Raw genomic sequence first — 12,683 nt, forward strand, 5'->3', positions numbered from 1 at the left:
GCAGACAGAATATGATGTAACCACTGAAAGATGAAAAATGCCAGGTAGAACTGCATAACTTCTGAGATTCAGTAGCACATCTACTCATTGCTTTTTATGATACTGCCATGCACCTTTACAATAATTTTTAAATTTTAATTTTGCTATAAATTCAGACTTACAGAACAATTCCAAAAATGATGCAAATAATTGCAATATATATTTATCCCCATCCCCCAGATGTAAACATTCTACTGCATTTGCTTTTTGCTTTCCTATCCCTGTATAAGTGTACACATTTTCTCAGCTCTTTTACCCTAATATATACTAGTGCATACTTCCTAAGGATAATGCACTTTCTTATGTAGCAAGAATACAATAAATTAGTTTTGTCTATAAATTAAATCATACAAAGGGAGGGCAGGGGCATGAGGAAAAAAATGAGAACCAAGATCTGTCATGTAAAGGGTCACAATCCCAATGATGAATGTAAGTGTACTGTACACTTAAAAAGTACCAATAAACTCAATGAGAAAATATAAATGAAATCATACAGCATGCATTTTTGCATCTACCTTCTTTCAATAGAGTTTATTTAGATTTATACATGTCATAGTTTATATAAGCATGTTTTATATACTGTAAAAATAATGAAATATGTAGGACATAACAATTGGCTATTTCAGATGTAATCAAATTCAAAATGAACTGAGTTTTGGTTTTGGTTTTATTGTGGTACTGGAGACTGAATGCAGGGCCTTTATACTGAGCTATATCCTCAACTCCCTCCTTTTTATATACAGGGTCTAGAGCTCTCTAAGTTACTAAGTTGCCAGGCTGTGCTCAAATTTGCTATCTTTCTGTCTCAGCCTTCAAGAGTATTGGGACTATAGGTATGTGCACAATACCTGGCTCAGTTTTGTTGTTGTTGTTGTTGAGACGTCACTTACAAGTCACCCTGTCATGGTGGGGAAGTTTAGTAATTAAAGCCAACCCCAGGAAGAACGTTGCTTATACTCTGACCACAGCTTGAACCAACTTCTGTCACTTACACACATTTCCCCCATGGCCTCTCTGGGAAAAAAATCTATCCCTTTGTGTCCCATGCAGCTCACTTAACAGGCTAAGCCAGGATGGAATGAAAAAGACCCTGGAGTATTATGTCCTGTAGGTGCAGGAAAGGGCTGCTGAGAAGGCTGTCACACCAGATCTCCCCTTAGCTCAAAGGGAAGAGAGTCTGAATCTCCTGCCACCTGGTCATAGATTCTTCCTGAACCTTCATACTTGTCCTTGGGCCAGTGGAGGTCATAGGGGCCCTGACAGAAGAAAAATGGAGTTAGAACCACAGAGAAAAGCCCTATGAGTCATAATCACAGCTTTGAAGGAAACACTCCCCTGTTCAACTTGCCAGGAACATGTTTTAGCTTTAAATTATGGAAAATATCCAACATACACAGAGAAAAAAGTGATAGTAATCAGTCTTTCTCATGAAGCCCCATGTACTCATCACATCACCTAACCTCAAGAGTACTGACCTTTAATTCCTGTTCATCTATCCACAGTCCTCAGCTCTGCCAGCTAAGCTACCAAAGGGTGCACCTGTTTATTTATCTAAGTCTCAGTCTCCTCATCCTTCACTTCCACCAACTGTATTATTTTCAAGTAAATCCAAGATATCCCATGATTTCATCTCAGAAGAATAATTTAAATGTCAAGAATATGAAAACTTTAAAAAGATCGTAATATGAGCTATTGAGTCACGATTCTGCTAGTTCTGTCCATTTCTGGAATGTTTTTCCATCAAAACAGAATAGGGAAAAGGCCACAAAGGGTGGTATTCCCTGGGGATGTTGCTTTGTCCTAGAACTGGGAGAAAATAGTTGTTTAGCTCAGCAAACTAGAGCAGATTGGCCCACGAGCCAAATATGGCCTGCTGCCTGATTTTTCTTTGACTTCCTGAGAGCTAAGAATGGTTTGATATTTATAAATTGTTGAGAAAAATTGAAAGAAGGATAATATTTGTGACATATGAAAATTATATAAAATTCAAATGTCAGTTTCCAAAGATAAAGTTTTTTTGGAACATAGCCACACTTAATAATTTGTGTATTAGCTATGACTGCTTTTATCTACTGTGGCAGAGCTTAGTAGTTTTGAGGAAGACCATATGTCTCATAAGCCCAAAATATTTACTCTCTGACCCTGTACAGAAAAAGTCTGCAGACTCCATCTGTGCCTTTGAGGGCACATATGGTCCAGCACCATGGACAGCGTTTGCAGGCGCTATTTGCCTCACAGTGTGGTGCTATGATTTGAGAACAGTGTACTTGGGTGGAATGCTGTTATAGAGGGAATTGCTTCATCCAGACATGCCAAAACCTTAGCTGAGACCATATAGGGAATCAGGTGTTCTATCCCACCTCCCTTACTGTAAGACGATGGGTGGGTGGGTAGTCAAAGTTCCTGTCTGTTTTCACGTGCCCAGCCACCATCTGTACTTCCTCTGGGCTCTCTGTCTTTTTCCACTCTCAGTCCAGTGAAATGAGTAAAGCTGGCTACTATTCTCTTATCCCATGAGTGCGCTTTGATCCAAGCCAGTCCAAAGGCAATATTCTATTGCCTTTTTTGGTTTTTTTGATTTGATTTGATCTCTCTCTCTCTCTCTCTCTCTCTCTCTCTTTTGATTTCTTGACACAGGATCTCACTATATAGTTCAGGCTGGCTTTGAGCACACTATGTAGTCCAAGCTGCCTTCAAACTCCTGGAAATCCTCTTGCATCAGCCTCTCAAGTGCTGGATTACAGGTGTGTGCCACCACACTCAGCTACTATTCCCTATTTTGATGACTGGCTCAACAATTACTATATGACCAATATGTCAGTGTTGGGCATTTAAAGCTATTGAGAAAGAGGTATTCCATTTCTTTGAAGATTTCTAACCTAACAGGATACCAAGCTGGACTTGCTGGGAAATCTTTAGGGAAGAAATTCTGTGTCCAGCTGACCCTAAAGACAACTATTTCTCTTAACTTTCCAACTGAGTAGACAAAAAAATTCTTTTTCTTGCTACCTTCTTAACCAGGGTTCTGGAGATGGCTAAGTCTCCAAGGAAATGTGTCCTCTTTTTTTTTTCCATAAGAACAGAACTGTAGTAAGGCATGTAGTTGTCAAGTAAGACTACATTTCCCAGCCTCCTTTGCGGTTAGGTGGGGGCCATGTGACCATGTTTTCACTGATGGGTATGTACTTCTTCTGGGCCTGGGCTGTAAGGCTGGGTTGTGCCTCTACCACATTCTCTTTTCCTCTTTCCCTCCAGCTGAAACCTTCAGTGAATCTGCCCATCCACATAAACCAGGCCAATGGATGTGGTAAGAGATAGCAAAGGAACACAATGAAAAGAACTTAGGTTTCAAATAACCACATATAGCAGGGCTCACCTTTGATAGCTATGTAAGAAAGAAACAGACTGTTCTCTCTAGGCCCTGGATTAAGCAGGCCCCTTTGTCACAGCAGCTAACTTACCCTAATACAATAGCATATAGTGGGCCACCAGCCTAGACAGGGTGGTGACACAAATCTGCTCACCATCCGCACTTCATCATAAAGGGGTCCCCAGGCCCCTGGTGGGGCATACATTCTCTCCACCTCATCATACAGGTGTGCAGGGAAGGCCACATCCTCTACTTCAAGACCTGTGAAGCCTGGAGTTGTGGTAGGAAGTTGTAGAATCAGGGCACCCAGCCTATATGGCAGGGGTACCTTGAGATTCAGAAGTCTTGATTCTTCACAACTCACCTGGGGTATACTCCACTTCCTCCAGTGTGGAGGGCAGCTGGGGGCTGAAGTCCCTCAAAGAGTGGTAATATGGTTCAACTTCTGTTGTGCTAACCTGTCACATGTGCAAGCCCACAGAAAAACAAGTTAAGTCTTTCCCCACGGATCCAGAAAAGGAAAATGATTACCCTGAAGCTATTGGTGGAATCTGTCACTCCCTGTCAGTGAGGTTGTCTGGGCCACCCCTCTCACCGTGGAACTTCGAGTGTCCTGGTCCCCAGTCCACTGGCTTTCCTCATATTCATTCCTGACTCGGTCCTCCTCCGACCTTCCACGATAGAGATTGCAGTTGACTTCCTGCCACTTGTCACCCCTGACCTCTTCCCTCAGAGTCTTATTTACCAAAAACATGCTCACTTACCCTGTCTCTGTCTTCTCTGAGATACCTGAGAGAAAGAGGGAAAGGGTCACAGCCCACCCTGTCCCAGCTCCCCTGGCCCTGGAGAAACTCTCACTGTGCAATAGTGTGAGGGTCTCTATCCCATCAGGAAGGAGGTCTCTACTTACCCTGAGCAGGGTGCTTCAGTCTTCGCCACCAGAGGAAACCCCCAAAACATGAGGCATTCGAAAGCAGCAGAAGACCCCCGACTGCAAACAGCACAGGCAGCAGGGGGAGTCCTGGGGGTTCTGGAGGGAGGATGCCCCTCAGTGACCCCAACCAATGGGCTCTATGCCTGGAGCAGACTATTTTTTATTCTATCTTATTTTAAATTTTTGGTACCAGACATCAAACTCAGGACCTTGCCCTGACTCTTAAGAAAGCCCATCCCTGGCTGGGTGTGGTAGTTCATGCCTGTGATCCCAGCTATTTGAGAGGCTGAGGCAAGAAGATTACAAGTTGGAAGTCAGCCTGGGCAAAGTAGTAAGACCCTGTCTCAAAATAAAAATAAAAAGAGCAGGCAGGCATGGCAACACACACATATAATCCCCAACACTTTGGGAGGCTGAGGCAGGAGGAGCAAAACTCAAACCCAACCTGAGCAACCTAGAGAGATTCTGTCTCAATAAAAATATTTTAAAAGGGTTGGTTATATACTTTAGTGTGAAGGCCCCGGGTCTGGTGTTCAGTACTTAAAAATAAATAAATAAATGGTCTGGAAATGTAGCTCACTGTATTCAATCTCTAGTAGTGAAATGAAAGAGAAATTGTGCCTACTAACCAAACCCTCTTCTTCAAAGTGAAAAAGTAAATGAGTGGGAATCTCCATCCGCACCGCTTTTTGTCACCTCAAAGGAAGTGGCTCCTTTCCTGAGCAGTGGCTATGTAGCTCCAGCCTTACCCACCAATCACCGACCCACACAAACTAACCAGCAGCAGTTTCCAGAATCACTGAAGCAAATTTGTACCTCTGAGCCTTAGAATAATTAAGCATCTGGCCTCAGTGCTGTTTCCTCTCAAGTGCACTTCCGGTCACCCTGCAGATTCCATAGCAAGGGACTTGTTTCAACCAACTTTCCCCCCCACCAGTATCAGGCTACCACATCTCCAAGAACAGAGACCTCCTAAGTAAACATCTGCTTGGCATCCAGTTGTTTCTGGTGCTAACAGCATTTATTTTCCTTTGGGAAACAGCCACTTCCCTGCTCCCAGTCCCTATGGCCCACGCAGGGCTCCTTGATGGGTACATAGCCTAGCCTGGCTGATATGGCCCATCTCCATTTCCTTTGGTTCAGAGACTGGCTTTGACCCAAGATGCCTTTTTGACACAGCAATTAGGATACTTCTTCAGGCTGCTAAGCGGAATGAAAGCTGGCAGTGTAGGAGGGCTTCTCCCCATTCCCCTTGCTAGGGATTGAACCCAGGTCTTCCACATTGAGCTACATCCCAAGACTTTAAAATTTTTTTTTTAATTTTTGGACAGGATCTTTCTAAGTTGCTAAGTTGTCCAGGCTGGGCTCAAACTTGCAATCCTCCTGCCTCAGCCTCCTAGAGTGCTTAAATTATAGGCGCGTGCCACCACGGCTGCTACCGGAGATGAAAGTCAAGCTGAGAGATGTGAGAAACAGATTGCTGGTGAGCATTTTGAGCACCTAAATCCAGGCACACCTGGAATTTTCTATTTCATTAACCAAGCAATTATTTTAAGTGCCAACAAATTTAGTGCTGAATTCCTGTCATTTGCCATCTTCCTCTTAAACTCTGGAGGAGCCTTCCACCAAATGGCCACATTTCTCCTCCTGTATCCACTTGGATCATCCTCTTCCACACTGACTTCATTGAGCCATGTGGGACAACAGAAAATGTGGCAGAATCAGACCATTGGAACATGCTACTAAGCTGCACCTTGTCCCTCCTTGCAGTGCTTGTACACCTGTGACCACTTCCATGTGAACAAACCAAGAAGAGGCACACGGCCATTATCTCCAATGTCCCAATTAAGAGCCAGATGACTGTCAGACACACGACCAAGTCCACTTGCGAGCTGACTGTAAAGGATTATTCAAACCAGCCCAGACCAGAATTGTTCTGCTGGGCCCAAAGAATCATGGGAAGTAATATGGGTTTTTCTATAAGCACTTGTGTTTGGGGGTGGCTTGTTATGCAGCTAAAGCTAACTGATACAGCCTCCTCCCAGAGTGTGAACTCAGCTAATTGTTTCAGAACTAAACTGAATCAGAAAGCAAGAGAATGTATCACTCTAGGCAAGAGAAAGAGTAAAGGATAAAAGCGACAGTCTGCAAGGACAGGACTGAGTCTTAAGGAACTGCAACCAACAAGGAATCAGAGATGGCATAAGTGACCAGAATGTTCCACTCAGAGGAGGGCACAGGACTCAGAGGACTGAGGACTTGCCTGCAGGCTGCTCTGTAGGCAGCTGGTCATCAGGTTCTCCAGAAGGCTGGTCCAGGCCTGGGGGATGGATACAGAGATTGTGAGTTAATTCTAAGAATCTGAGATAAAAGCCTTAAGTATTTCTTAGCCTCTTATTAAAATTTTCAGCTTAGAGACTCATGGGAACTAGCTTGTGTGGCTTCTTATTTCAAAGGAATGTTTCAAAGATAGATGGAAATTACTGATGATAATAGCAATACTATTAATAGCAATTTAAGTGTCAATAATAATGATGACGTTGAATTATTATTGAGTGTTTTATGATGTGTTGAAGGTCCTTTAATTTGCATTATCAATTTGTTGCGTTAACAACAACCAAAAAGATGGACTCTCAGGATTCCTTAACAGAGGTACAAATTTTAGAGCAAGGGAGGTGAGGTGAATGTTGTACTTTATAGCCTAGTGCTAAAAGGCAAGACTGGAATGAAAAGGGAAAAAAGAAAAGCAAAAGGGAAGATTGTAGGAAGGGTTTACTTCCATGCAAAAAAGGCTGCTCCACTGGGCTGTTCCTCCAGACAAAAAAGGGGGAGCTTTCACAGGCAAAGGAAACAGAGGGGGAACAAGAGGCATGTCTTTAAGTCAGCATTTGCATATTCACTTGGACTAACTCCATTTAAGAGCACTTTAGATACATTAAATCATTTCAACCTCAGGATTCTCCGAGATGAACCTTGCTTTCAGAAGCAGGGGCAGAGAGGAGCCCTGTCAGATATCTTCTTGGCGGAAACTGAGGCACTTGCCTGAGGCCACAAAACTAGAAAGTGTTGAGGGGTGGCAGAGACAGAAACCCAGACTGCTCAGAAACAGGCCTTGGACGATTAACTGCTCCACCTCAGCTCCCCTCAGAATCACAAAATACTCTTTAGTTGTGTTCGAGGAACTTGTCCGTTTCATAAGACCGGCTGAAATTGTTATTCATAATGTTTCCAGAATAACCTCCTCACGCCTGCAGGGCCAGTAATGATGTCTCCTCTCTCATTTCTGATATTGGTAAGTTGTGTCTCTCTTCGATTTTGATCAGTTTTATAAATTTTATTGATCTTTTCAAAGACCCAGTTTGCAGTTTTCACTCATTACGCCTTCTTGTCTACTAACGTCTGCTCTTTCTCGTTTCATTTCTTCTGTTTGCTTTGGATTTAATTTGCTCCTCTTTCTAGATTAAGATGAAAACTTATGTTTATTTGAGGCCTTTCTTTTTCAAATCTAATGTAAATACTTAATGCTATGTATTTCCCTCTAAACACTGCTTTAGCTGCACTCTCTAAATTTCTTTGTTTTCATTTTCATTCTGAATAAACTATTTTCTCTTTCTTTTTCCTGTTCTTTTTTTTTTTTCTCTCTCTCTTTTTATGCCGGGAATCAAACTTAGGGCCTCTTGCTTGCCAGGTAGGTGCTGCCCTGCTGAGCTACATCCCAGCTGAATTCAAATTATTTTCTAATTTCCTTTGGTCAGTAATCATAATCAGACAAGACAGGACAGTGGCTAAAAGCTAGTCTCTGGAGCTTATCTACCTGAGTTTCAATCTTATCTCCACCTCTTCCTAGCTGTGTAACATTGAGCATTTACTTAAATTCTCTGGATTTCCGTTGCTTCATCTGTAAAAGGGGAAAAAACAATAGTATCCACTTCACTACACCACCCTACAAGTCCCCAATCTGCCCAGCATTTTCCCTTCCCACCTGGGGTGGTGATGGAGACCTGGGTCCCCTCAGCAGCTAATCCGCTGTCCCCCAAGGCATTGCTAGCCAGCAGCCAGACTCTGTATCGTGTAGAAGGCTGCAGTTCAGTCAGTGTGAAGGTGGTGGCCTGAGGTGGTAGGACATCCACGTAGAGAAACCCGGGAGTCTCCAGGGCCTCATACCTACATGACAGAGAGGAGTCAGTTCAGCCCACAGGCCGACACCCCTCACTTGCCTTGACAGTGACTCACCTGATGCGGAACCTCTGTGGCAAACCCCCATCAAATCCATGTTTCCACTCCAGTCCCGCTGAGTAGGGAGTCAGGCTCACAACCTTCAATCCCAGTGGTGGGTCAGGGCGGCCTTTGGGCACAAGTATGGGAGAAAGTCGGAGGATACAAAAAGAAGGTTTCATCCAGGCTTTTACTAAGAATGATTTAAACACACAGTTGATTTGGGCCAAGTCTGGTGTTGTTCGCCTATCATCACAGTGCTCTGGGAGGGTGAGGCAGGGAGATCACAAGTTCAAATTCAGCCCAGGCAACTTACCGATTAGTGAGACACTGTCTCAAATTTAAAAATAAAAAGGGCAGGGATATAGCTGTGGGCAAAGGTCCTGAGTTTAGTACCCAGTATTACACTGAATAAATAAATAACTGAGTTGATTCTAAGTATTCATGGTCATTATGTTAAATAAGGTCACCATGAGTGCTGAATTAGCAAATACCAAACTCATTTCTAGGGGAAACTCAGGGTCAGGACCTTTCAGACCTCTCTCCTACAGCATTTTCATCAACCAATCAATACAGATCTTGTTTTGAGTGTGTTTCTGTTAAAGATATCTTCTTTAGCATATACTGTTGACTCACTTGCATTGAACTCATGACGTGTTTAACAGCTTGAGCCTGAATGAGACTTGTGTAACAACTGTATTTTTCTGGAAGGCACCTTATTGCACTTAGGATGCTAGACAGCATATCAGCTTTGTGCTTGGGAGTGCAGAAAAAGCACCAACAAAAAATACAAAAATGTGAAAAAGGGCCACTAAATAAACCAGCGAAAGGACATTTGTTTTATGTATGAGACCTGGAACAGGAAGGAAGAGTGGCATCTTGTTTGGCCTCAGCTAAAAACATGCACACCAGGTGATTCAAAACTATCCATCCCTCTGTACAGGTCTCTGAGTGACCACAGGAGCCCCATTAGTATTGGTCTGGAGATTACAAATAAATTTTAGCAAATGTGTGAATTTGAAAAAAAAATGAGGATAGACTATATATTATGTATATTTCCTTGCAGTGGATTTTTGTGCATATGCCAATGTCACATCCATTCTCTTCATTTCTTCTAGTTATTAACACCTTGCATTACCTTTGGAGAACCATCCTCCACATCCTCAGGCCATGTGTTTGTGATGGAAGTAACCCCAGTCCTAGTAGGATGGACATGTGACCAGTCCTGACCAATCAGAGTGTTGCCCCCCACCACCAGATGCTTGTTTCAGGGATGAACTGGAATCCAAACAAAGCCAATGAAATTTAATTCTAGAATTCTCACACACCTGTTAGGAACAGGAAGAATTCCTCTAAAATTTCTAATAGGCCACTGTGAGGAGGCTTAAAGCCAACACAAAGAAAAGCCAACCTAAGAAATATGCAGAAGTTCCTGATGACAGCTACCCCTAGATTCAACAAGTCTTCAAGACCCACTTTTCAGTTGCTTGAGCCAATAAGTCCCCTACCCCATCTTTTCAGGGCAGGTAAAAACTCCCTCTTCATTCATAAACATCTCTCAGGTGTCAGGAACACTTCGAGGCTGGGGCCAACTAGGGACTTGGGAGTTGATCCATGGGGTGCCCCCCAACACCCTCCCAGGCCCCATCCATCGTACTAATGCTGACGAGCTGAATGTTGGTGTGGTCCGAGCCAAGCGGGTTTGTGGCTGTGCATGTGAAGAGGGCATAATCCTGGGCTGCAGACACATTGGCAATGGTCAGGAGACTGCTATGGACTCCACCCTGGTGGTATACGTGCTCAGTGTACCTGGAGAGACGTGGCACACTCAGAGAAGGGAACTGGGGCTGGGGGACCAGAGTTTGGGCTGGAACGTGGCCTGGCTGAGGCCCAGGCTCACCTGGGATCTTCACGATCCAGCGGGACTCCATTTTTGGTCCAAGTGAAGACAATGTTGGGGACACCACGGGCCCGGCAGTGGAGGGTGGCAGAACTGGTGCTGTCCCCAGCTGCAGCCACTTTAGTTAGAGGAGTGGGATGCTCCACCTGGGGGGCAACTAAGACAGGTTGGGAGTGGTCAACATGAAGCATGTGGGAAGACGTGAAAGAAGTGGGTTTACTGGACGGCCTAAAGTCTGGGGTTTGGGTGTTACTCACATCTGACAATAAGACGGACCAGGCCTCGGGCTGGAGGTGCCACTCCATTGTCCACAATGCACTGGTAAGCACCCGCCTGGGCCAGTTTGGCATGGTGAATCCGCAGACGCCCTGTGGACCCCTTTGACATTGTCTCCATGTCATCCAGGCTCTGGTCCTCCTCATCTTCCCCCTGGAGATGCGAGACTGAGAATTGGCCCCTAATCTGGCCTGAGATCCCATTGTCCCCCAAACTATGTCCCATTTGTAGCCTCACTCTCCCAGCTACAATCACCCCCAAAGACCTATTAAAGTAAAACTTTCTCCTGTCAATCATCCAACCACTTATTCAATTCAGCCATTCCTCCACCAATCAGTCACTCACCCATTCATTTATCTAATCATTCATGACTTGAACAGTCTACCTACCCATGCATACATCAGCTCACGCATTCATTCAACCATTTATAGGCTGAGTATGTAGCTTAGTGGTAGAGAGTTTCCTTAGTATGAGTGAGGCACCATTTAAAAAATCTATCTATCTATCTGTCTATCTATCTATCTATTCATCCACTTATCTTTCTACTTGTCATTCATTCATCCAATCATTTGTCTTGTTTCTATGCACCCATATATCCATTCTTGCAACTCCCCACCCATTCACCCATATATTCACTCCTACATGCACACACTCACAAATACATGCATCTGTTCAGCCTTTTATCCAGCTGCTTGTTTATCCTTAACTCCACAGATCTATCCATTCCTTGATCTAACCGTCTTCCTTCCAGACATGTTTCTACTGATGGTGTATCTATCCACTCATCTACCCTCTAATCTGATCTGTCTATCCACTCATTGCTTTCATCCAATCATCCACCCGTCTTTTCACTTTCACGTCGTCCTTCACTTCACTCTTTCATCCACCCATCTACCTATCTACCCATCTATCCATCCATCTACACACTCACCTAACTATTCACTCATCCAACAATTCATCTGCCATTCAACAAAGAGTTACTTGTACCTAGGGCTTACACCAATGAATATATAGTTATACAGGGTCACACAGATGTGGCTCCCACTCCCAAGGACCTTACCTTCAAAAAATTCACACCCCTTCCCCCTCCTTCATTTACCAAAGCCTGGGTCCTCACCAGTCTCTCCCAGTTGAACATGTTTGGGAGGATGGGATTGGCATCGGCGGTGCAAACTATGTCCACAGAACCCCCAACATCCACTTCAGTAGGGTCCTGGAGGGCACGGATGGTGGGAGCATCTGTGGGGAAATGGGGAATTGGGAAAGGCACTTGGGCCCAGACATGCCATGGTGGGAGAGGGTTCTAGGTAGGAGAGGTGTCCTACAGGTGACCAGAAAACTTAGGAGTACAGACACAGTTTGCCCTTTGTGTGGAGCACTTGCAGGAGAGTTCTTAGTGATTCTCAGGGTTAGTGAGGTTGTTCCCATCCTCTACCATGCCTCTGTACTAACTGTTGGACGTGCTGGAATCATGTAAGGGTAGGGCTTCCACAGTGGATTTGGTATCCTGAAGGTGGGTCCCCTTTCTGGGTAGAGATTCTACATTGGGTCTCTCTAGTGACCAGGGTTCCACGGTAGGAGGGTTTTAGGATGAGTGCTTATCCTGGGTGGGTAGAGTTTCTACGTGGAGGAGACCCCACAGTGGGCAAGCTTCCTTGGGTGGGTGTGGCTTCCAATGCAGGTGGGACTCCTAGAGACCCTGGTTTCCCTCAGCTCTGCGCAGGCTCACAATGCACGTCCAGCCGCACCAGAGCTTCTGCGGTGCCCTCTGCGTTCTGGCAGTGGAGCTGATAGAAGCCGTCGTCGGAGCGGGTCACATTCCATAGCTGCAGAGCCCCGTCGGACAGGATGCGATGCCGGGGGCCGCCAGCTGCAGAAGGCCGGGATAAGGGGCTGGCAGGCCTTCCCACCATTGGGGACCTGTACCCCCCCCCCCGAAGACCACTCCC

The 12,683-nt window shown here is 44.8% G+C and overlaps 1 protein-coding gene across 4 annotated transcripts in view; it reads right to left on the reverse strand.

Moving 5' to 3' along the window:
* Positions 1-600: 600 nt before the first annotated feature.
* Nphs1 (NPHS1 adhesion molecule, nephrin) overlaps positions 601-12,683 on the reverse strand; it is an 18,840-nt gene continuing 6,757 nt past the window's right edge. For 2 of the 4 annotated variants that reach the window (XM_010631861.3, XM_010631859.3), the window contains 14 exons: positions 12,464-12,604; positions 11,852-11,973; positions 10,716-10,887; positions 10,459-10,615; positions 10,216-10,367; positions 8,577-8,688; positions 8,326-8,507; positions 6,607-6,663; positions 4,320-4,439; positions 4,174-4,198; positions 4,005-4,080; positions 3,774-3,867; positions 3,564-3,679; positions 601-1,295 (listed from right to left, as the gene is read on the reverse strand). In XM_010631861.3, the coding sequence (XP_010630163.1) occupies positions 1,179-1,295; positions 3,564-3,679; positions 3,774-3,867; positions 4,005-4,080; positions 4,174-4,198; positions 4,320-4,439; positions 6,607-6,663; positions 8,326-8,507; positions 8,577-8,688; positions 10,216-10,367; positions 10,459-10,615; positions 10,716-10,887; positions 11,852-11,973; positions 12,464-12,604 (1,643 nt within the window). In that variant the 3' untranslated portion in view covers positions 601-1,178. The remainder of the gene's footprint in view (positions 1,296-3,563; positions 3,680-3,773; positions 3,868-4,004; positions 4,081-4,173; positions 4,199-4,319; positions 4,440-6,606; positions 6,664-8,325; positions 8,508-8,576; positions 8,689-10,215; positions 10,368-10,458; positions 10,616-10,715; positions 10,888-11,851; positions 11,974-12,463; positions 12,605-12,683) is intronic. The other 2 variants (XM_010631860.3, XM_019208640.1) reach the window with 2 other exon arrangements.

Source organism: Fukomys damarensis, unplaced genomic scaffold (genome assembly GCF_012274545.1).
Source record: "Fukomys damarensis isolate Sample0158 unplaced genomic scaffold, DMR_v1.0_HiC HiC_scaffold_19, whole genome shotgun sequence".
Lineage (NCBI taxonomy): Eukaryota > Metazoa > Chordata > Mammalia > Rodentia > Bathyergidae > Fukomys > Fukomys damarensis.